This window comes from Drosophila yakuba, chromosome 2L, assembly GCF_016746365.2.
Source record: "Drosophila yakuba strain Tai18E2 chromosome 2L, Prin_Dyak_Tai18E2_2.1, whole genome shotgun sequence".
Lineage (NCBI taxonomy): Eukaryota > Metazoa > Arthropoda > Insecta > Diptera > Drosophilidae > Drosophila > Drosophila yakuba.
The window spans coordinates 15,962,259-15,987,362 of record NC_052527.2 but is presented as its reverse complement, the minus strand read 5'-3'; the positions used below and the strand labels follow the sequence as shown (position 1 = coordinate 15,987,362).

The 25,104-nt window shown below is 47.6% G+C and overlaps 3 protein-coding genes across 3 annotated transcripts; 2 read left to right on the top strand and 1 right to left on the bottom strand.

Moving 5' to 3' along the window:
• Positions 1–105: 105 nt before the first annotated feature.
• Positions 106–5,805, top strand: LOC6528402 (peregrin). The gene is made up of 4 exons (XM_002089413.4): positions 106–1,477; positions 1,540–2,798; positions 2,862–3,130; positions 3,289–5,805. Exons 1-4 carry the CDS (start codon positions 334–336, stop codon positions 4,877–4,879), a joined length of 4,263 nt encoding a protein of 1,420 aa, XP_002089449.1. The 5' UTR covers positions 106–333; the 3' UTR covers positions 4,880–5,805.
• Positions 5,806–9,915: 4,110 nt separating this feature from the next.
• Positions 9,916–12,198, top strand: LOC6528401 (trichohyalin). Its single transcript, XM_002089412.3, has one exon. The coding sequence runs from the start codon at positions 9,980–9,982 to the stop codon at positions 11,969–11,971; it is 1,992 nt and encodes a 663-aa protein (XP_002089448.1). The 5' UTR covers positions 9,916–9,979; the 3' UTR covers positions 11,972–12,198.
• Positions 12,199–20,131: 7,933 nt separating this feature from the next.
• Positions 20,132–21,620, bottom strand: LOC6528400 (growth arrest and DNA damage-inducible protein GADD45 alpha). Its single transcript, XM_002089411.4, has one exon. The coding sequence runs from the start codon at positions 21,367–21,369 to the stop codon at positions 20,878–20,880; it is 492 nt and encodes a 163-aa protein (XP_002089447.1). The 5' UTR covers positions 21,370–21,620; the 3' UTR covers positions 20,132–20,877.
• Between the last annotated feature and the right edge of the window lie 3,484 nt (positions 21,621–25,104).

The window sequence follows — 25,104 nt, the reverse complement described above, 5'->3', positions numbered from 1 at the left end:
AAACACTCAAAGGCCCAAGAATAGGTAAAACTTGTTTCATCAAGCCTCCAGTGCTGCACAATCCCCGCCGACGATAGTATCGCCATGGCGAGCTGACCAGAAAGCCCATCTCTATCACATTTGTTAAAAAATTTGCAACAAGCCAACGAAAATCGACCAGGAACGGTGGACAGCCAAAACCGCGCGCTCTGCGACGACCACCGTGGGATGCACATACGTATGCGCACCCCTGCCGCGGAGTAGACTCAGTGCCCGCGATCCGCGACCAGCGAACCGCCAAATCCCGAGAAGCCAGCTGCAGCAGATCCACAGATCCCGCCGCAGATCCAGATCATGGGCCTCGATTTCGACGCAGTGGAGTACTGCAAGGGGGTGAAGACCCAGCAGTCCCAGCCGCCTTTCGCCTGTCCCGTCCGCGGCTGCGACCGCAGCTACAAGACTATCATGGGTCTGCAGTACCATCTTATGAAGTACGACCACGACAACCCACAGCCGCTCACACCCGTGTTGACTCCCAGCCGCAAGAAAGCGCGTTCACGCTCCGGCGGCCACCATTTGACACCTCGTCCGCACAAGGATCATCCCACGCCTGGTGGCGGCGGAGCTGAGGCCAGAAACGGCTGCTCCTTGGCCAGCGCAGGAGATGGATCGGCGACCGGAGTCTCCGCCCGGCAGTACGCCAATCCAGAATCACTGGTGTCCTACAACGAGGAGGAGGCCACGGTGACGTTTAACTTAGACGGGAAGAGCGTGCGCCTGGGCATCGACGACGCCCTGCCGCTTGTGGAAGATGAGGAGTTCGCCGCCCTGGTGGCCAGGGGCTGTATTCTAAATGCCGACGCGCCACCGGTGGAGGAGAACGCGCCCTGGGCAAGGGTCCAGGTGCCTGTGGCCAGAGTAGCCGAGATTCCGGACTACCGAGTGTCCGACGCCCCGCCACGGCCACTGGCCTACTATCGCTTTATCGAGAAGTCACTGGAGGAGCTGGACGGCGAGGTGGAGTACGATGTGGACGAGGAGGACTCCGCCTGGCTGGAGCACATGAACGAGGAGCGTCAGCGACTCGGCCTCAATGCCGTAGGCATCGACACAATGGAGCTGCTGATGGACCGGCTAGAGAAGGAGTCCCACTTCCAGGCGGCGGCCAACGGCACACCGACAGGCGTCGAGGTAGACGACGACGCAGTCTGCTGCATTTGCCTCGACGGCGAGTGCCAAAACACCAACGTGATACTTTTCTGCGACATGTGCAACCTGGCGGTACACCAGGACTGCTATGGTGTCCCCTATATCCCGGAGGGCCAGTGGCTATGCCGCCGATGTTTGCAGTCACCCAGTAAGCCGGTGAACTGTGTGCTCTGTCCCAATGCGGGAGGCGCATTCAAGCAGACGGACCACGGCCAGTGGGCGCACGTGGTATGTGCGCTGTGGATACCCGAAGTGCGATTCGCCAACACCGTCTTCCTGGAGCCAATAGGTGAGTATTTCGATCTCCCAGCTTTCTTAATGTTCCAAATGATAACTGGGTTTCTTTCATAGATTCAATTGAGACCATTCCCCCCGCTCGTTGGCGACTCACCTGCTACGTGTGCAAGGAGAAAGGTTTGGGAGCCTGCATCCAGTGCCACCGGAACAGCTGCTACGCCGCCTTCCACGTTACATGCGCACAGCAAGCGGGCCTCTACATGACCATGGACACGGTTAAGGATGGGCACAATGATTCGTCAATGCATGTTCAGAAGTTTGCCTACTGCCACGCCCACACGCCAGCGGACGCTAAGCTAAAGATGAACGTGCCTGACTTTGAGGACACGCGCCATAAAATGCGGGAGGCGCGCAAGGCTTTGGCCAAGAAGCGCTCAACAGCTCCCGTGGTGCTGATTCCGACTATTCCGCCGGACCGCGTTCAGGAGATTGCCACCATGGTGACGATGCAGCGTAAGAAGGAGTTCCTTGACCGCATTATCGCCTATTGGACGCTTAAGCGACACTACCGCAATGGGGTGCCTCTCCTACGACGCTTGCAGAGTCAAGGGAATAACCACGGCGTGATTCAACGCAACGGCATTGAAGGATCGCCGGACACCGGTGAGTTGTACCGCCAACTTAAATACTGGCAGTGCCTTCGGCAGGATCTGGAGCGAGCGCGCCTTCTGTGCGAGTTGGTGCGTAAGCGCGAGAAGCTGAAAGTGGCTTTTGTTCGCATTTCCGAGGAGGTGGTAATGCTGCAGCTCAATCCGCTGGAGGCGGCACTAAACAAGCTACTGGATGCTCTGGAGGCGCGAGACAGCATGCAGATTTTCCGAGAACCTGTGGACACCAGCGAGGTGCCCGATTACACCGACATTGTGAAACAACCCATGGATCTGGGCACGATGAGGGCTAAGCTGAAGGAGTGTCAGTATACCTCGCTGGAGCAGTTAGAAGCTGACTTCGACCTTATGATTCAGAACTGTTTGGCGTACAATAACAAGGATACGGTGTTCTATCGTGCTGGAATACGCATGCGCGACCAGGCTGCACCTCTCTTTGTCCAGGTGAGGAAGGAACTGCAGAGGGATGGCCTGCTGGAGCGATCACAGCGCTTTCACGTCGACCACGTGGAAGCGGAGGTGGAACAGGAGCTACGCTTGCTGCTAGCGGCGCCGGCCAGCGAAGGCGTCGTCCAGAAGCTGCTCATTCTAGCCGACAAGTCGCAGGTCCTGAAGAACCCGACCTATCGCACCAAAAAAATAAAGCAGATTCGGTTGGAGATTTCGCGAATGCGCAAAAGCATCCAGAAGGCGAGATTTGCAGCAGTGAGTATAGGCTTTCTCTTCACATATGGTTCCGAAAATAATTCGCACTTTATTTTTTCACAGCGACACTCCTCACACGCTAATCAATCCCAAAGTGACGATGAAGACACGTTGGGCGGTTCGCCTTCTAAAAAGCGCACCCGGAAACGTTTCAATAGCAGTGGTGTAGACATGGAACTGGGGCACGACGATGATGAAGAAGAGGATTCTGATGAGGACTCGATGGGCGAGGATAATGTGTCTAAAGACTTGCTCAATTCCACGCAAACTCCGCCCTGCAGCCCCATTAAGAGTTTGAACAACAGTAGCTCTCCCGTAGGCATCAATAGAAGGTAAGTAAATTAAAGGGTATACCTGTAAAATGACGAGAATTATTAATACTTTATTCGACCTTTGACCTTCCAGTCACTTTTCTATCAGGCAAATAGTTTTAGAGAATTAGCATACAAGAGTTATTGAAAAACCTAAAATCTTTTAAAATTTCTTTCAGAACCGCCATATTGTTAACGCGCAAGGCACAGGCTGCCCTGAAGAGACCATCGGAACCTTTGACGACGCCTGTGAAAGAGGAGCAGCACAATTCACAGTCGTCCAACACTCAATCTACCAGCGGTAGCTCATCTTCCGCCACCACGGCGGCCACGGCAGCGTCCAGCGGAACGGGCACCCTGAATCACGTCCTGGCCTCCGCACCGCCAACTGTCTCTAGTTTTGCGTTGACGCAGAATAACAGCGGTGGTGGTGGAGCTTTGTCGTCCTCAGCTGGAGCCGCTGCAACTGGAAGTTTGACCTCTACGGCCCTCACAATCAACAGCAAGCTAAGCGCGAATCTGCCCGTCAAGTCGCCCAAAAGGCCAGGACGCTATCGTCGTGTGCCGGAAGTGAGGCACAGCTCCTCCATGTCCCCAAAGAAGTCCCCCAATCCGGCGGTAACCGTCAGTCAGGCGCTACTCATGCCCGAGCCCCTACCCTTTGAACGAATACCGGACAGTTTCCGGGTGTACAGAGCAAACAATCAGCGCGACGTTAGTGACAGCGACGACGCTCCCTCGCAGTCGAGCAGTCCGTGCAGCAGTTGCTCTGACTTCAGCATGTCGGGCAGTTGCTCTGATTTCGACAGCGATGAGGCAAGCGAAGGCGATGCTGATGGAGACCCTGATAGAGATGGCGGAAGAAGTCGCAGCGAGGAGAGAGACTCCACGTCCCAGGAGGGCACCACTGACGCCATGGACATGCAGCACGCCAGCCTAAACAATGTTAAAGGAAACAACGGCAACATGGCCATTAGCAGCAGCAGCGGTGGAAGTGGTGGCAGTTCCAGCGACGATGAAGAGGACCGGCCATTGAGCTCGCGGCAGAACAAGGCGGTAAAGGTGGGCCCGCGAGGCACAACCACTCCAACGACAATGGCACGAGCAGTAGGCTTGACAGCGGCACGGGGACGTGGCAAGCGGCGAAGCAATCTCAGTGAGTCGACCAGCTCCACTGCCACGCCCCCGCCTCTGTTGCGAAGAGCCGGTAAGCTGCGGTCAGCCACGCCCAACGCCTCTCCTCTAGTGAACAACATCAAGGCGCGTAGGAACACCACGGCGGCTGGCAGTGCAACTCTCACGAATAACAATCGCAGCAAGCACATTGAGGATTCCGCATCGTCGGAGAGGCACAATAACCACTCGCACGGCCAGAAGCCGGCGTTGGAACCGCTTCAGCTTGTTTGGGCCAAGTGCCGCGGCTATCCTTGGTATCCCGCCCTCATACTTGATCCCAAGACGCCCAAGGGATTTGTGTACAACGGAGTCCCCTTGCCCGCCCCACCCACCGATGTCCTGGCTCTGCGGAAGAACTGCCTGGACGAGATTGTGTTCCTGGTGCTTTTCTTTGATGTGAAGCGCACCTGGCAGTGGCTGCCGGCCAACAAGCTAGACATCCTCGGGATCGACAAGCAGCTTGACCAGCAAAAGCTGGTGGAGTCGCGAAAGCCGGCGGAGCGGAAGGCCGTAAAGAAAGCGTACCAGGATGCGCTACACTACCAGAGCCAAGTCTCCGACTTGGAGGGTCAAGGACCCGATCCGATCATGTGAAAGCTGATGGCCCAATTGCAACTGTAGGCGCCGCTCGAAAAAATTTAGCCATTTAGTTAGTTCCCCCACAAGGGATCGCTGTATTTTTATATCTCGTTGTTGTTACATGATACTCGAAGATGACGAAGTTGAAGAAGGCCCTCCATTAGAGTATTTCGTTGGCGAATTTCCAATTTGCACTGCAAGTGTCTTTAATTTTCGTTTGTTGCCGAGTCACCAAGGATCGTTTACCCCTATACCATTATGTACAGTTTTTTGTAATACGCGCAGTTGGCGAAGTCGTTGGAGGAACCTACCTTTTGTACATTATTTGGCTTTTGCGACTTCGATTATGAAAGGTTAAGTAGAGTAGAGTCCAGGAATCGGTCGAACTACAGTAACATGGAATTTATAACCTCAAGACGATTCACGCGAAATCAAATCAATGTTTAAGTTAAATAGTTTTAAGCTCTCTATTGTTAAGCCCTAAAATCAACATTATAAACACAAAACAAAGCAAGCAGTCGCCTCAAGTTAAAAGTCGTGTAAAAACTAAACCGCTATATAGAAGATTAGAGATGATTATAAACATTTACAAATAGCATTACAAATTGTATAGATGTGTGTGTGTGCGCGTGAGTCTCTATAAACTGATATATCTCTATCTGCAAATAGTGTACGTCTTGATTTCCATATGAACAAATAAAACATTTGATTATTGCGATGTATTAAATAGATGAGGATTATTATTATTATAATTACTGTGTGTAATTAATGCAACACTTTCGTTTGCCGAAGTAGTAAGCATTGAAGTAGTTGGCTTCAATCTTCCTTAGCTCCGCCATCCCAAACTCAATCTGACACCACCACCTTTGCCCTCAAAATGATTGAATATTGTTTAAACCTAATGATAAATTAAATCAGAAAAATAAATGTTTTAAACGAAACTGTTTCACTCCCTCTTGATCTTTAAAACTCTTAAAACTGTTACTCTTCAGTTTGATGGACACTGGCAGCGTTTTTAGAAGGCATACGACTGGCCCACAGTTTTGGCAGCTTCTCTTTCAAGTGCGTCAGTGGAGTTCAACAGGAATTGACTTATATTTACTTTGAGTGTCCCCAGTTCGTTCACCGGGTTTTGAGGGGTCTGCTAACAGTGTCATATTCACCCAACATCAATTATCACCCTGGCAGATGTTTTGTTTTACAGTTTTCGGCAGTACGGATTTAGCCTGGGGGCACATGACACGTTATTCACTGCTGTTGGTAATTGGCTTTCGATTTCATCCCATCGGGCTGATTAAGCACTCTTATGAAATCGTAGATCATTTTGGCATCTGTATGAACTGTAATACAGGTGGTTGCAAGTAATACCATTATAATAATTTAGTTTAAAATTAGTTTAGTTTAGTTTAGTTAGCAACTAAGAGATGCAGTTTAATCATAAACTACAAATTGATTAATTCATGTGAGTGTTTATAGATGCCCATTATTTTATTTACTGTCTAAACATTTCCGAGCATAGTATCTCTCGATCAAAACTCACAAGTCACGGTTCGCAGACATGATTAGGCCAATTAATTTGAAGAGCAAATTTAACCATAAGACGGAGGCTTAAGCAACGTCGTTTTTGTGAAAAATTAAGTTGTTTGCGTGACAACTGCAACGAATGACAAAAATAAATCTTGAAATATTTTCTACGCATTTTTCACGTGCTTAGACTTGAAAAAGCGCGGCAATTGTGTTTGGGCCACAGTTCGCAAACAACTCGAGTGCTAAGCCCGGCTCAAAGTTGTCAGACCGGGCTTATTCATTGCTACCGTTCATTGGCGGCTATCGAGGGGCTATTAAACAACTCGATTAGTTAACAGCTCGAAACTTAACTGTAGATGATGATAGAACGCCCAAGCTGTCAGATGATGACCTCAATTAACAATGCATATTTATTGACTCCGGCTTGGAGGACCACGGGCCACTCCAAGTTGGCCAAGTGCCAGGTGTAGGTCATTGCGTTGGCGCGCCAATTGATGTTTTCATTACGCGCATAATTACTATCTATTAGCCCCTTTGAACGGAACTGGCTGCGCGGGAAGTTCCCACAAACCGGATTTCGTATTTGATTCGGGCCACGTGACGTCAAAGACGGTGCTCCGTATTGGATACAAGAGTTTAAAAAAAGAATCTCGCGGTTTGGAAATAAACGGCCTTGGTGCTGGCTCCTCAATGAATGTCGCATCAAATTATTAGGAAAAATTACGAAATTTTACGGAGTTCAAGCTCCTGCTCCAAATCGTTGTCTTTCTCATATGCTGCATATACAAAAGATTTGGGGAAATACGTATGAAGAATAATAGGCTTTTGATTGCCTTTGGATTCTTTTCGTATAACCAGGAATAACTAAGCTTCTGCTCCAGTTTGGCCTCCATAAGCAGCTCAGCAATTTTGCTCGGGGATTTTATTTGCGTTGGAAGAAATACATTTTTCGCTAACGTTAATGAGTGATGAAAGGAACCATCAAAATAGTTTATTTACTGCGCAGGCCATCGATTGGACAGCTATTGAGCTTCGGTGGTATATTACTTTAAATTCGCACGAATTCGCAGATGAAATGACGTCTTTGGTTATTTCCAAGCCACCACTCGCACGTGATAAACCCAGCGTGCACCGAATACTCGTATCTTGTGTTATTGGAGCTTTGGAATTTTCGGCGGATCTGCGGTTCAAGTGCGTTTGTTGGCCGTAAACTTACGCCTGGCCTTTTGTTGCCAAGCAGCTGTGTTTGAGCTCTGGAATTATTGACTCACAAAAGTGCCGGCGACAGCTGATTCGAGCAGGTTACGAGATCCATAAGGGATCCGATCGAGAGATACACTGAAATCAAGGGAATATAGTTAGGAAACAAATGCAAAGTCTGAAACAAGTAAAAATATAAAAGTGATATATAAAAGTGCCTGATTTATGAAATCGCATCGTGCTTCTGTGTCGTGATGTGGTGCCACACCATTCTCAGACATCTTAATGAACTCCGGGACGCGCTAATCAACAGCCAGTTAACACCTGATGAGTGCAGCGTTCGCAGATTGCGTATCCGCCACCGATTCCCACTCGCCGGAGTTTCGTATGCAAATGGCTGTGTGCGGCAGATAAGATAAGCAACAACGTGGCTAGCGGACTGTAGGCACTTTGAGCTGCTTTAATTAGCGCGGACGTGCCTCCGTTTCTACGCGTATTCATTGATATCAAGACTACATATGATATCGGACAACAAAATCATTAAAGAATCAATTGAATCTTGACGCACGCGCCCAGATCTCTAGCCCCGAAAAAGACAAGTGGCGATGCTGCTTTCGCCGCCTGATGATCATCATCCTAGAAGCTTCATCAGCGGACCTACGTCACATGGCCAACGTGACTGTGGTCAGTTCAAGAAAGAAAGCTATATGTAGTAATGTGTACTAGACGTCGCCTGGCAACAAGATCCCAATCAGCACATGTGTGCATTTATGTCAGCACCAATGGAATGTTATGAAATACACATTTCGAATCGGGAAAGTTGGACCCAATGCTCCGTCGTACGTGTGACTTTGGAGCCACGCTCCTTACCTCAGAGTGCGAAATATGAAAACCTCCAAAGTTGCCAAGGTGAAGTGTTTGTGAAAATCTTAACAACCGGCGAGATCTGGCAAATGGAGCGGGTAATTGGGCCAGCATGTGATTAATGAATGACTGCTTTCGACTGGAATTTGCCATCACGAAGAAAATGATACGCATTCTTAGATAAGCCACTGTTCCTCTGATGAGATAGCTCTGCACAGTCGCTCTTCATGTGCTATGTGATATGTAATCATAATACAGATTATCGGTTTGATTCTAGAACTGTTACTAACTATAGATTTAAATGGGTAGTCCAAGCCATCAATGTGAAATTCTAGCTTAGTTTTTAGACCCAATGAATTCCCCCACGAAACAGGTTACCCAATCAGAACTGTAGTATCTCCTGATCGCTTGAACTGACCGCACCGATATGATTCAACACCAGATGTGTGTGCTCTGCGCTCAGACCGAAATATATATAAATTCTTTGTAAATCCTTTCTACATCCAACCGAGCCTCTTTTCCCATATATGTTATATTTGGTTGCGAATTGATTTAAATAAAAAGCTGGTTCTTAATTTAGGGTTCCTCCAAAAGCACAAAAATGTGCTGCTATATAATGCCGGCGAGGAGTGATATAATTTGGCTGATTGACATTGTTTAACTTTAATGCACATTTGCCTCCGTCCAGCGCCCTGGAGCGGCCATATAACGGCGCCGACTGGAATTAACTTGAATTTATTGGGCAGCGGCTGGAGCGCCAAACCGGTTGAAGGAAGCAGCTGAAGAAGGGGCTCCATATCGGGCCATATCGAGTGACTGGCTCCCCGCCCGATCCTTTCCCTTGTCACCAGTAATCGATTTCAGGCGCGACCAGACGGCGACTGTACAAAAATATGTATGGTTGAACTCCCGCTGCCCAAACTTGGTAGCCAGGAAGGGGATGATCGAGACAGCCAAGTGCGACCATTGAGCCCCTTTGACAAATTTAAGTAATTGTCCCTCGCATAGAGCGTGTCATTGATGAATCGATAGTCAGGCGATGGAGGCCCAAAGACCCTTCACTCGATCGGATCGGGCCAATGGCCATAAATTCCCAGCAGCCTGGGCTAAAAATAAAACCAGACACGACCTTGAAGCATAACGGAAGAAGCCAAGCGAAGGCTGGTCCTGTTTCCCTGGGAAGGGAAAGGGCGGTCCACGAGAGGGGCTAGAGAGACCACTGGCCAATTAAGTTCGAGATAAAGAATCCCAGCGACCTGGCCCAACAGAATATTTATTGACACTTCCCGTAGGGCTGGCCGTGCGTTCAAGGACATCCACAGCCACAATTGCGGTTCTTTTCCACTCGCCGGGATGCAGGTATAAAAGCCCTCGGACGAGCAGCCAAGCCGCATCAGTCTTCCAGCAGCAGTAGTCGAAGTTGTAGCGAAGTTTTGGGGCAACCGAGTTCCAGAAGTCCTACCAGTCGCTGCTACCCGAAAGTCAAACTCACGAGTTGAAAACAAAACACAAACCCCATAAAATATGCGGCTCTTCCTGATCGCCGTGCTGGCCGTAGGTTCCGCAAGGGCCTTCTCCGTGATCCGCACCCAGCCCCATCCGCAGCTGGTGGCCTACGCCCCGGCCAGAGGGGAGTTCCCCGTGGTGAGTGCTTTGGCCCAGGGCTACGTCCGCTACTACGATGGCACGGGAGCAGAGCGACTGCTGCCCTACAGCTACCCGGAACCGCTGAACGGCATCCGGGATCTGTCCACCTCCAGTCTCCTCCGCTCCGGCATGGAGCAGGAGAGCCAACAGGTCGCCCTGTTCCGTGCCTGGTGCGAGCAGCGCTACCAGGCCATGCGCCTGGAACTGGATCGCCTGAAGGCCCAGGGCCAGAAGCCATCGGCCAGCATGCTTGCGCAGTTTGAGCCTCTGGAGCAGATCGTCAAGTTTTCCGCCTTCGAGGCCGTTCCCGGTCTGTCCCCGGAGGTCCAGCGAGCCCGAGATGAGCAGCTACGCATTTGGAACGAGGCCAGGCTGGAGGTGCTGCGTGCCGAACAGGCTCAGCAGCTACTCGGTCAGTCCCCGGAGTACCAGACCAAGACGGAGAAGATCCAGCCTCTGCAGCAACAGGTTGTTCCCATCCAGGAGAACGTACTGATCAAAACCGCCACTCAATACGCTCCGCAACCCGTCGAGGAGACGCCGGAAGTGAAATTGGCTCGCCAGGAACATCAGAAGCAGTTCGATGAGGCCCTCCTCCGGCAGCCTGCCCAGGAATCCAATATCCTTAAGACCGTTCCTGCAATTCAGCAGCCAATCACGACCCAGCCTCAGCCGATTATCAAGAGCACGTCCACCACCTTTGAGACCCCTGCAGCTGGCCAACCCCAGGGCATCTTCCAGAGGGGCAGCTTCACAGATCAGCAGACCCCACAGCCCATAGACGAAACTCCGGAAGTGAAAAAAGCTCGCGAGGAGCACCTTAAGTTATTCAATGAGGCCCTGCTCCGTCAACCTGCTGCCACCGCCGATCCCATATTGAAGAACACGCCTACCAAGCACGATCAGTCCCAATCCTTCACCTACCCAGAAACAAAAGGTCCTCAGCCTATCCAGGAAACCCCAGAGTTCAGCGAGGCCATCCTGAGACAGTCAGTCGACGTCCAACAGCAGCCTCTGATTTCCACCGCGCCCATTTTAACTTTCGCTCCTCAGGCCATTCTTAAGAGCCCCATTGCCGAGGCACCGCAACCCGTCCAGGACACTCCGGAAGTCAAGCTGGCCCGTGAGCAGCACCTAATGCTCCTCAATCAGGCGAAAGTGCAGGCGGAGGACAAGGTGGCCGACATTGCGGACATGATTCGTCTGGAGGAGCGTGAGCGGGAGAAGGAGCGTCTGCAGGAGCTGGAACTGCGCAAGCAGGAGGAGAAGGAAGCCGAACTGGTCCGCCAGCAGGAGGCAGATCGTCTGCGCGAGGAAACCCGCATTATGGAGGCCGAGCGTATCAAAATCGAGCAAGAAGATCGCCTCCGGTTGGAGAGTGAAAAGCAGGAGCTTCTCCAGTTGAAGGCTAACTCCATCCCCGTTCCCGAGAAGGACACTCCCGAGTACCTGCGCAAGGCGGAGCAGTACAAGATCATCAACAACCAGGTCCAGCCCCAGCAGCAGCAACCCAACATCGTGACCCAGCAGCAGCAGGTGCAAAATGGCTTCTTTCTGCGCATCCAAACCAACCAGCCATCCACCGCACCAGTGAGCACTCCTGCCCTACTGCTTCCCGAGACGGGCTCCAATCCCTTCCTGGTCAGATACACCACCAAGCCAGCAGAGGTGCAGCTTCCTCTGCAGACCCTCCAGCCTCTACCCACGCCCATTGCCTCCGTACTGAAACAGCAGATTAGTTACAGCTCCACGTCCCCCAGTGAACTGGAGAAAGCCACCCGGGAGCACTTCCGCGCCCACGAGATCGCCCTGGAGCAGCTACGACTGGCCAACCTGAGGAACCCTTGGACTCCCGACTGTCAGCACTAGGAACCGGACAGCCCTCCTCCGCCCAAAAAAACATCCGAGTCCGAGAACGAACTAGAATCACTTGCATTGCCTTAGGTTAGATCACATGCCCACATGTCCACATCTCATCCATAACACGTACACCCATAACACCCCTACAACTCATAGGTACTCATACTCGTACACCTGTATACATAGCTTGGCGATTCACGCCGATTCCCCTCGATTCAAAATGCATTCAGTTGAGAAACAACGCAAAATTCAGCGCCCAATTGACTGGGGGATCGAATGGTGGTTGATGGTGGTTGATGGTGGGTGGTGGTGGGTGGTGGGGCAAAGGGGCGGAACAAAGGAAATGGCTCTTTCGACTTTACTGTTATAGAACGTTGCGATGCTAATTTCGAGTCGCCAGATTGTCGGATCGATCAGAATGCGCATAAAATGCTAAAATGCGCCGCAAACTGGCACAGATGAAGATGTTATCTGATCCGCTCGAATTCGCTTCTGATCGATTCAGATCTCGGCACTTGACGCATAAATAACAAGTTGGTGTTATAAGGAATGGGTTTGGGTTTGGTTTTGGGATTGGGTTTGGGGGGAACTCCAGCGGGAGAATACTCTATTCTCGCTTACTTGCATTCTAAAGATGAAAGATCGGATCAGATAATACGGGAGTTTCGAGTGCAGTCGCTATAAGGCGCGGATATTTAGGTAAAGGTAAGCCTAGAATTAGAATTTTCAATGCTGCAAATAGCAAGCGATATTTGCATTTCAGCACCAAGAAAGTGTAGCCATAATTTAAAATAAGGCCGACAGTTTTCCGATCTGCATAACAAATTTGGTAACTGAATGGTGTCACACTTCTACACTTCTAGCTGTTTATACAAACTCCGCTATTGACCCTGATCAGCGATCCATATGTATGCACCTTTACCACCTCTTTAGGCCCGTTACACAAATCTCCATAAATCCGCATAAATCCTTGCGGCTCGCGTAGCGGCTTATGAAAATGCTCCTCAAACGAATTCAGAACGCCATCCACTTAGCGTCCTTACTGACCTATCGCAAACCAGCAATCAGCGACCAGCACAGCCGACCGTTAATCGCTGTTGAAATTGATGAAATTACCGTTCGCCACCCCTTTCCAGCCCACCTGATTAGATTTCTCCAGCGATTACGTGGCGTATGAGTAATGGGAGCGTGGCGCAGCGAAAGTGACTAATGTGGAATCGAAGATGTTCTACCCAGGGCCATATATGGCATCTTATATCTAGCATCTCGCTGCGGAAACACTTGATAAGACACTTACAGAAGATGCGGTTTCAGCCGAGTCCAAAGATCACATCACCCTATATGAATCACACTTGGGGAAGAGGAACGTGGTCACATGATTATTTGCTGGCGCGGTTCAAAGTCTGAGCGGGAGTTTTGTGTGCCCCATCCACCCCCCTTTTTTTGGGGCTTATCTAATGTCAATCGAATCAATAGGACTGATGGAACCATATAGAGAGTTGATATGGCTGATGCAACTTTTGGCTTTGTCCCGACTAGACAGTGTAAACGATGGAGTTACGGCCACAGCCATTCGGGCTTTGTTCGGCGGATTTGGGCCATTCCAGTTCCATGGCTAGCCAAATCAAATCTGGTCAAGTGCGCAGTTTCTGGACCGGCTATGTGTGCAAATTATGTCTGCGTATTTATAGAAACCGCTAAGCAAATTGGGGCGTATGTTTACAATGGAACAATGTACGGGGAAGTGTTTGGCCGCAACACTTTTCGAATCGAATTCCCCGAAGCAGGAAATATTTCAAATAATAATGCTTGAGCAAATAAGTACAATCCAATAAATACAAAATCTCCTGGGATTCCCGTCGGTATATATTTCGGGAATCATGCATTGGATTCATCTGCTATGCCCTCAGGCAATACTGTTACCAAATCTGAGAACCAGATGTTTTACCATTCTTTCTTTTAGGATAACTTTTTAAATTTGAATTTGGACAATGAAGGATATTTATTAGAATAATATTTATAAGAATTTACTCCATGAGTAACGGGTATAATTAGCTGCTTATAATAAATTTGCTAGTTGTTAAATTACATTGCAATACAATTCATTGCTAAGTAACAATTGGTATTAAGAGAAGTCACACATATTCCCATATATACATATATTCTCATATATATATTCCCATATATATTTTAAATGCTTCAGCCAGTGACTTTATTATTATGTGTCTAAGATATAATAGAATAATTGATTTAATTGATTTAATATCTAAAAATGTGTTAATAATGTATTAATCACCCCGTGAATAGGTTCCCCGTTCAATCGGCTCTGCCAGTGCCTAATTTCGCCAAAAATTCCTTTAAAATCTCACTCAACGACCTTACCATAAATATAGTATCAGCACCCCCATTTCAGCCGTCTGTCGCCTTGGCCATAAAAGGAAATGTCAGAAATGTCCGGTAGTTCCCCCATCAAGTCATCAAGTGGCAAGCAAACAGCGAATGGAAGTCGCAGTCTCTGTCGCCTAAACTGTGTTTTCTTTGGAAGTACTGATAACGCGGAATATGAAAAGCCAGATAAACAAACAGAACTGCTGATACAAACTTTCCAACAGCTATTTGCCTTGATATTTATGCAGAATATGTGTTATTCTTATTGTCGCTGGCAATTTCAGCAGGGCGACAGCCGGGTTATTTTTAACTTTGCGGGTTATTTTTGGTCTGCGGTTAGTGCGTCGCAAACGACAATGGCAAAGAAACACTCGTACTCCAAAGCCAAAACCGCTGGCAATAAGCCTGCAAATACCGGACTGAATACTAGAACATCCAATTAGCGATAAGTCAAATGGGAAGATAAGGCACCCTTGTGGCCGAGAAAGTGTGTCTTGCTCATCAGCGGAGTTGTTTAGCAGAAGGGTTCTCCTCGGCGGACCTTGGTTTATTTTCACCCCGACACCACAGGTTGTTTTCAATACGTAACCGATAAGATACGCGTAGTGGGGAATAGTAAATCGCCATATTTAATGATCACTTATTTTTAGGTTGTTTAGTTTCCCTTCCTGAAACCGTGGGCAATGCATTCGAGTGATATTGTTGTTCCCCATGCTCCATATGTTCAAGTTTTTTATTATTTCCCGGCACTAAAGTTTGTTGCTAGGCCACAAATTTTGGGCAGCCACTTAGTACGAGTATAGGCTTGTGAAAGCAAAAACGTGACATGATTGTCACATGCGTGCGATTATCACGTTTCGCGATAAAGTTTACCGATCCCATATCAAACAACTGGTGCCGTTTGGCTTGCTTTTTCTGCCTCTTCATGCTGCTGGCATGGATTTCGAACATGTCGCACTTTAAGTGCACCCAGTACAATTGATTAAAAATATAGATTATATGTTCTATATTAAAGCGTCTTTTCCAAAAAGATACATTTTGCAGCACATGGAAATACGATTGAAAAGTCTTATAAGCTTAGCTAACTCACTATCACTTCTAGCTGTCTTCAATCATTTTCGCACGGATTGAGCAATTCAGTATTTAAATCATATATAAGATTTAACATTAAGAAAATAAACAAACATAACATTAATCAGATTTAACATTAAAAACAAGTTTGTGTTTTGGACTGACTCCCTCGAAAGCAGAACTTTATCGCAGCATCCACGCGTAGGAAACAACAATCTCCCAATCTCCCATGGACCTTCCACATATTTATGCCGAATGCGAACGTTATTTGCTCAGTGGGTCAGTCCGCCACGATTGCACCGCTATCGCCACGCGGCAGAGGAGTTTCCTGTAAACAACCGCCGAATTCGCAAATTTGCAGCAACCGTGTGATTTCCCGAGATTGACGTCACAAAGACGTGCGCCTTCGTCACTATTGCGGCTGCACTGACAAACACGAGCATTATTATAAAACCCAATCCAATCCAATCCCCAATCCAATACAATCCGCCGGGCACCTTTCCTTGTGTGGGCGTGTTGGGTGGGCGGCAACGCCTCCTTGATCTTGGCGCGAATGTTTGGATGTTTGGATGTTTCCGAGCGGCGATCAAGCGATAACTTCATTACACCCGCCTGGTGGGGATCGTTAAGAATCATTTTTTACGCCGCCATAAACTTGTATGTATTTATAATCTGTATATATCGCTGTTTGGGATCTGAGCCGCAGTTGCAACAAGGGATAAGCCCAGATTCGGCTGACAAGATAGCGGGACTCTGGGGTTTGACTTACGTGAGAAAGTTTTACGACTTTGACGCAACTCGAGCAGCTGCCCGATGGACGGTGGGCGGTGGGAGGTGTGTGGTGTTCCAAAGGGTGCTTGGTTGTCGAATCGATGCTCTGGCACAATAACGGTACTGGAGACACGCTGAGCGACGGACTGCCGTCTTACTTACGTAAGCAGGTGAAAGGGAGACGGAGGACATCGAGACCCAGAGTTCGCCGGGCATGTGGCGCAACCGCAAACTCTCTCCGCTCTTATCAATCCGAAACGTGCTCGAACACGTCGACTGCGGAACCCTTTACCAGAACCTTGGTCGGAGATCCCCCGCAGCTTATCTAATCAGCTTCGTTCGGCACGCGTTGGGGGGGATTGTGCACTGGAAGAAATCACTTAGTATCTGTACTAAAAAATAATATCTTGAGTTAGTAAATATGATTCTTTTTGAGTAAGCGATAATAATAATTGCACTGGAAGAAATCATTTAATAAGAAGAAGTATAGTATCTGTACTATAAAATGATATCTTGATTTAATAAATATGATTCTTTTTGAGTAAGTGATAATAATTATTTCTTATGTTATTATTAAAACTTTTTTTGGGGCAGTACATAAAGAGATTCTTCAGCAAACGGAAGAATTCACGGCGGTCTGGGTTCTTGTGAAATTCACCAAGACCGCGCTAATTTTCCCACACAGAGTGGGAGGAAAAGGGAGAGCCTATCAGTGCGCGAAAGAGATAGCACAGGCTCTGTAAGGTGGGCGTCTTCTGATAGAGAGCGGTATCAAATTCGCTTTATGGCCGCGATAAACAGTAATTAAATATTGGCGCTCGACCGTACCTGTCTATGCCGCTCAATTATAATTGTGGCGCTAATTTCGCGCCAACTTGTTTGTGTAAATACTTAACCCATTTTGGGTTAAGGGGGATGATGGCTGATGGGGGTGTGGCGCATCGGAAAGTGCAATTGCGTTTTAGTTAACTTACTTAACTGTTGAATCGAACTATGTTTGGCTATCCCATTAGTTTCCCTACGAGATGTGCGAGGTGCTCCTGCTGAAAATCGCAGATCATGTGAGGAACCAGACTGAACTGGATGAGTGGAAAAAGTCGATTACTTTAGTGGGCCACTTACTTGGAGGTCAAGGCTATAAGTAGATCGAATAGGAAGTCCATATATATTTACTACTTCGTTATCTACTTATTTAGAAATCATTTTATTTGTTTCCAGTTCAACAAACATAATTATTCGGAAGTTATAATGTTTGACGTCTATGTCTGATAGCAATTTGCTTCTCCGGAACGCAATCATATAATCCCAGCTTGACCATAACCATCTAGAGTGGTGCACGTGATTCCGGGAAACATTTAAATCCGAGTAAATTCAAATACTCAAAACTGTGAGAATCGCGAAAGCGGGCCCCACAATCTATACCTTCTTATCAGCCCAGCCCACCGAGCTCTGCCAGATTTTGCGACATCATGCTTAATACTCATACCGAGACTGTATGTCAAACATTGTGCAATAATCACAATCAAGTGTGTAAAGCGGTTAAGGTTTATGCTGAATAGCAGGCCCGGTATATCCCGAGCACTCACTCTCCCAGCGGGGTAATTTGAGAATTGAAAAACCCCGCCGGAAAACCCGTTTTTCCACTGCGAAACTCATTCATGAGCAGGCAAGAGCTGGGTTTTCTCCGCGCACCGCAATCAATCTAATCGCTTGACGGTGGAAAAGTTCAATGCTTTGGCTGCAAAGTGAAACGCAGTAAACAAATGTGGTGGGATGGGTTTAATGGCTCCCGAAAATGTGGAAATTCTATCTACTTATCACTCGAGTGCCGGAGATTTCCACTGCCCCAGTTTGGCGACCAAATGCGAAATGCCACGTACTAAAGGTAACAACCCATGCGCAGTTGATTCTGCGTAACGCCGGGCTGATAATTCTACGCCGCATAATCCGAGGGACTGAAACTCAAAACAGAGTGATAAGCCGCTGGGATTCCGTATAACCACCGTGTTTAGGGGGAAATCCACGTCGCTTAAAGCGCGCTTTAGTGCCAGCCAACGCGTAAATCAAAATAATAATAATAACAAAGCTTTGTTTTCGATTCGCCCGAAGACAACATGTTTGCTTCTGATCCAGGGCAGCTACTCGTACTCCCATTTAATCGCCCATTTAATTACCAAGAAGAAAAGGGGGAGGCATTTTCACGCAGGCCGTTCAGCACGCGCTCATGACAATCACATGTGCAGAACTTTGGCCCGACTCGCGATTCGCGAATCCGAAACTAGTTTGCCAACAGGTTGTAAGTTGAGTGCGAGTATCTGGGGGCATTCCGAATCGATTGAGAAGCATTGAGAATTGTGATAATTTCTCGCGGCGGGGCTATCACCGATATAAGCCGATATGAATCATATTCACCTTCGACGACATCGCCGGTGGAGGTGAATCTCTGAAGCATCCACTCCCCGCCCTCGGAATCCCGCCAAGTCACTCGGTTACGTAGATGAGCATGCTGGCATGTCTCGGGTCCAAACTTCCCCTTTTCCAGTTGTTCAGCTCACGGGGAAAGCTGGGTACAAAGCTTCAATTGGCTATTCACCCGACTTTTAATGACTTGGCCAAATCGAAACTGGCATTGAGCACTCCGTCTCGGCCCGTTCTTTGGAATTCACGCTCGATCCGCTGGATCGGGGTAAAGTACACGCGGCGATGATTAAGTGGGGATAGCTTGTGTAAGTAGCGCTAACTGATCACCTGGATTTTGCCGAACACCCGGCTATTAGCCCAATTGAATTTCGCACCAGGCGGCTCTAATGCACTGAGACAATTGGTAAAGTGATAATTGGAACGGCATTATTGATCTAAAACCGCCTGAAACCGATGCATTTCACCAATTGTGCAATGCACTAGTTTATTAAACAATATTCGCTTAAGTGGAACAATAAACATCTAGTAGTTTTGTATTCCAAGTATGCAATTAAAAGAAAGACTTGTATAAGTTTATAGCGCACTTTATTAACAAAGAAGACTAAGATACCCCGTTTGTTCCTACTACCAAGATGATTAATATTATTAGTTTCACATTAAGGTCTCAAGCAAAGTGTAAAGCCCTTTTTAACATCTTGTTTTAGAAAGACGGAAAATTTGACTTCGAAATGATCACTCCCCGATCACATCACGTCCAGACGTTCCGCCGAACTGACCTATGTCTTGGCCACATGAATCAATGCTAATGGTCCTAATCAGTGGCAAACTCTTCCCGGTGATTTTCCCACGGCACGAGCCGCTCGCATGGCAGCTCTTCCCATCCCGAGCGATGGTCTATCTATTGTCTCTGCTGGCCAGTTCATCCATTAGGCCAACATGGCGCGATGTCTGGCGTTGATTACATTAACGTGTCTCGGGGGTTCAACATCTGTCTGGTTGGCTAAGTCAATTGCCATGATCGCGAACGTGCTGCGATTATGAGCCTCAATTGAAACAAAGTGGGTCTAGTATGAAATTACAGAATTGTCGCGTACAAAGAATATTTATGATCTGATTAGCTCAAGTGTTTTACGGCTCTTTACATTTTCCCCCCTATAAGCATGACCCATACTTCTACCTTTACAGACCTCCTTCTGAACTTTGCAAGCTGACTATTCTCACACCAGATATCTGAGTTCATAAAACTGCATACTTCGATCGTTCAGACTCCTCTGAGGGCTTCTCCCAGTCTGCCAGATGGATGGCCCCGATTTCGGCGTGTACGCGTGGTTTCCGTTCCACGGGGTTCCGAGAATTCCATTGATAAGCGGCCCAATGGGGCTGTACGAGTATATGCAAGGCACGCTCGATGGGGAAACCCCGGTCAGTTATGCAAAGATTGATGAGTCGGCCTGCCGTTCCAAATCCGACGGACTTGCACCCATTGACGTCGTTTGGCAAATAAGAAGTCAGAGAAAGTTTGGTTTTTAAACGAGATTTTTATTTTGTTAAGTTTTTTTAAAACCTTTTTAAATTTTTCAATTTTCTGTTTGTGCTTAAGCTACATAACATTATTTTTTTGTGTTTTCATCATCTCTTAAGGGAAAAGCTAACATAACAAAACTTTAATTTATACATGCAATTGGCCGATCTCCTTTTAGGTGTAATTCACAATTTGCGGCGTACAGAATAATGGTCATTATCAGTAAATTTGCTCGACGCTTAAAGCGAAAAATTATACAGAAACAAATTGGCTATATATATGTACGAGTATATGTGTGTATGTGTGGCTCGGCAGCTGGTCACGCGCTTCAGTGTGAGGCTGCGCTCCTTGGGTGTGTGCGTGAGGCTCTCTGTGCGACTTCCGCGGGTATCTCAGCTGCAGTTTCAACCGCCTCGAAGGTCGCCTTTCAGTTTCAATTATCCGGCAAGGCGATGGCTTATCGATCTCTGCTCCCCGCCTCCATCTCCTGCTTTCAGTAGGTTAGGGTATACAGTAAGTTAGGGTATATATCCTATGTAGGTGTACAAGTGCCGGTGTGCTGTCTGAGGACAGCACCACGAAACGTCGGATTCCCTCGGGAACTCTCCATGACGTTCGGGGACATCAACCCCCAGCAACTGGTTTCCAGTTTGTTTAGAGTTTGTTTGCGATTTGAACCGTGTGTGGCCCACTGTGCGGACCGTTCAATATTGTGACATCTGGCTGTCCCGCTCACACGCGCCTACACAGCCGGCAGTTGGACAATGGGCTGCTGGGGGGCGTCCCAGTGGGCCTCGCAGTAGTCGACTAGCTGGTTCTCGGCCTTGGTCAGCTGCTCCTCGGGAGCGTCGGCCCAGACCTTCTGGACCAGGCAGCACGACTCCACGGAGTCCTGGCCAAGGATGCGGCTGAGCTTGGTGGCGTCGTCCACCTTGATCACATAGATGTCGTTCTCGTAGCAGAAGGCCTCCAGCAGCACCTCGTGCATGTGGGTGGCTGAGTCGCCGTCCTTGGGCTGGGCCATCAGGCAAAAGAGGGATCCCTCCGGCGACTTGGAAAGCACGTTGATGGCGGCGGACAGGCCCACGATCACCCGGGCCTCGCTCTGAGCCCTCATGAGGGCCGACTTGATGGTGCGTCCGATGGGAGCACACTCCATGGCCAGATCGATGTCCAGCTCCAGGTCCAGTTCACGCTCCAGGTGGTGCATGCTGCAGTTCTCCTCGACGACCATGTTGTGGGTGTAATCCGTTTGGTTGCGACTTTGCTTTTGGTTTTGGGTAATTTTCGAGCCGTTGGCTTCCACTTTTTGGGCACTTTCAGCTGGCACTGTTTGTAGTTGCTTTTGCTTTGCTTTCGAGTGTTTTTGTTTAGCACCCGATTAACTTTTGCTTATGAAATTCTTTTCGCACTGGGTCTGCGTTTCTTCAACCGTTTGTCCGCGTTGTTTCAATTTTGAGTGGCGATTTCACAATGAATGCTTTCGGTTGGCGAGCGAGCGCTTTTATAGCCGCGCTCTCCGCCGCCTAAGAATTCCACTGAATTTCATCAGAAATGCGAGAGCGGGAGCTTTCTGCGTGGCTTGCTCTCGCGCTCTTTTGGTCAAATCGGGTTTTTTCATTACTTTTTCGGATCCCCAATCCGAAAGATTTCCGTTGATTTGGCGGCAATTAGCGGATTGGGGGTTTCTTTCCATCACCAGCAAACTGCAGTCTGCAGTTTTGTGCGCTCCAAATGGGGTCAGGAAACTTGGCTGCCCAGGAAACTCGGCTTTCCCGCTCTCGAGGGAAGAGAAAGTACCTCCCTTAAGTAAGAGCATCGCTTTTATTATCTTTCACGGAAAAAAGTGATGTGTGAACATGTTTTGAGTGTATCGCAATTTGCTCATCAAAATTCGAACAAAAATCCGTAAATAAATTTCACTTGAATGGTTTTCTTAATGTTGGTGCATACATTTCGCCAGAAACTTGTGAATGGACCACTTAATGATGGCTGATGGCGAGCAACAGGGCCAAGTGTGTCGCATCTCGTCGACCAACGCGGCGAATACGCAACTTACGTATACTAGGCGTATGATTAACGGACGACCTTACTTACCTTAGTTCAACCGAATTTTATTTCCGACCGAATTTTGCATTAGTGTCAGTTTGCGTATATTATTCTTTTTGGTTTTTGCCAGACGATTGGACAAACAGAATTGAATGGCCAAACACAATGGAGGCTGCTAATCAATTTATCGCGGCATTCCAATTTCAAAATTTCCCCCTCAACGCTGCACAATCGGCACGTGGGAACGTGTCGGAATCGCCGGACGAGATCGGCACCGAGTTTTATCAATTGAACCCGGGAACTACGCCATTCGGCGGTATTTGCAGCTCAATGCTCGCGAAGGGTTCAACTACCGCACGCCGTGCACTTTAGTGATTAATTATTACTTTAATCGCCGAATCAGCATAAATGCACAATTTGTTGTTATAGCTATAAATAGCAGCTGCAAATCGATGCCTACATATGTTTCAGTGTTTTGCAGTTGAACAAACTGCTGAGAGTGCAGCGTAGAACTGAAAACAATTCCTGGGCAACTGTGGCATGCAACCAAGACTTACTGCCGCAGAGGAGCATAAAACCAGAAGAGTAGAAAACCTAAATTGTGCATATCTGAGTTATGTGACATATAAGGAAATATGGGGGTCCCTTAACCAATTGGCAGAACTAGTCAGTATTCAACTGAACCCATTGCAGCTAGAAGCCAAAAGTAAGTAGTAAGTAAAAGTATGTATGTATGTATGTAGATACATTCTTCCGTTTTAAGCAGCTCCTGGTTCTTTTTATAGAAGAGTGGGGTGATTCAAATTACTGACCTATGCATGTATTCAGACCCGAAAACATAAACAACTGTCGTGCTTACGAGGGGCTTACCTGTAGTAAGTGGATCAGCCGCGGAAGTGCTGAAAAGTGGCTCCCGAGGGGGAAAACGCCGACTCAGCTCCGAATTTGCGCGCCAAATTCGCCTCGAAAGTGGGCAATGAACCGCGGGAGCTGGAGTCGAAAATGCAGTGGCAATTTGGGGGTTTTCAAGCTAGATTCGCCCAATATTTTACTTGTAATTATGAAAATAGTAATAGTCACCATTATAATCAGCATATACTAATAACCTTATTAGACAAAATTGTTTATAATGAAGAATTCAGCAGCTGCTCATGACATAGACTACTTTTTCAAAATTAAAAGCATCAAAAACTTGTAGTTTATTGCCCATTTTTTTTTACTTTCCAAACCTATACAATATATTTAAAGATAATTATACCAGTGATTAGACTTTTAATTTGTTTAAAAATACACATTAATAGTGAATTTAATAAATATTGGTAATTACTACTGAAGTAAGTACGCATTTGCACTGGCTGAAATAAAACTTTTGCCATGTGATTCTAGCCAGGAATTCGAGTCGTCACAAGTGAATGAAAGGGCTCTACAGCATTTTCCTTCTACTCGTTTCACTGCGACGAACGTGCGAATTAGGAGTTTAGGTTCTCAATGCAGCTTGATCCGCACGTCACAATCGAACCATTCCCATTCCCCTGGCCAGGAATTCAGATATGTATTTTTAGCCTTTTGTGTGCCACTCCAACCAAGGGCACCTCTGCCCGCTGCGTGTGTGTCATGCCACCGTGTGGTGTGTGCAACATGCGCTCAGCACATGTGATGGCAGCACATTGAATGGTTTTCTTTGCTGGCTGATTCGGGGGAATCATGGAGGCCAGCGAGTGATTGGGCATGGAACGGAGGCACTTCGTTGGCGGATGCCCCACTGCTGAGTCACGCCGGCGCAGCACTAAACTGGGCCCAAACCCAAATGCCAAGCGAAGAGCCAAGTGAGTCAAAGCCAAAAAAAAAAGAGTGCGAACTGGTTTTCAAGAGTTTCCCCGAATTCGGCATTCGGCATTCGGCATTCGATATTCGATTTCAGGGCGGTCCAAAGTCTCCACCTGTCTGGGTACCTGCAACCGGTCACCAAGCCACTAAAACCGATGAATGCCGCCCGGATCCTCACGTGCACCAGCATCACGTTGGATGACGAGATCTATGGAGCCGGCTTGGTGGTCTCCAAGGTGTCATTATGTACATATGTATGTATGCATGGAGTGCAGCTATGCTGCGGGATTTCCCAGTTGTGGCTGGCTGGCTGCTGGGAAAACCCAGTTTTCAACAGAGTTCTCTGCGAAAAAACCCCGATACTGTGGAGTTTTTGTCGATCCGTGGTTTTTCCCACTCCATATACCAGATTATAATGCATTTTTTATTTATCGTTGGGCTTTTGGCAAGGGGATTTCGGTTATCCGAATAAATAGGTCTTGTCTTGCATTAAATAATATTGCGAAACATTTGTCAGTGCATTTCAAATAATGGCGAAATGATTGAGTTTCTTTTTTTTTGGGCAGGTGTACATACATACATACATAATTTAAAGGGTTACGCGTTGGTAAACCGGTTTAAAGAACCTGGTGAAATTAAAGAAAAGGAGTTTAAGCAAATCCTAAACTGAAAAGAAAGCCATAACATTTCTGCAATTCAATTTATATATACATATGTACTTTGTAAAATTTTCCAATTTTGATTTTCTGTACTTGTCGCATTCGTGTAAGTTTAATGTTCATAGATTTGTAACTAAAGTTCAAGTCTTTTAAATGTTAAAACTTGTTCTAGGCTGCACAAGTCTATAAGTTTCTTAAAGATAATTGGTTGCCTCTTAATTATTTTCAAAAATAAGTTTTTGAATTTGCGCTGGATGGCAACTCTGTGGCTTACCAATCTCTCCAATTTCTCTAAGCTTTTTTTCCGACGTGTGCTTTTTAGCCGGCTGAGCTTTTCTCGCGCTCTTGCACTCATTTCAGCTTCCTCTTCCCTGTAAACAAAACAAGCGCACAGCTGTTCCTACCGCACTTAAGTGCTGGTAAACGCGTGAATA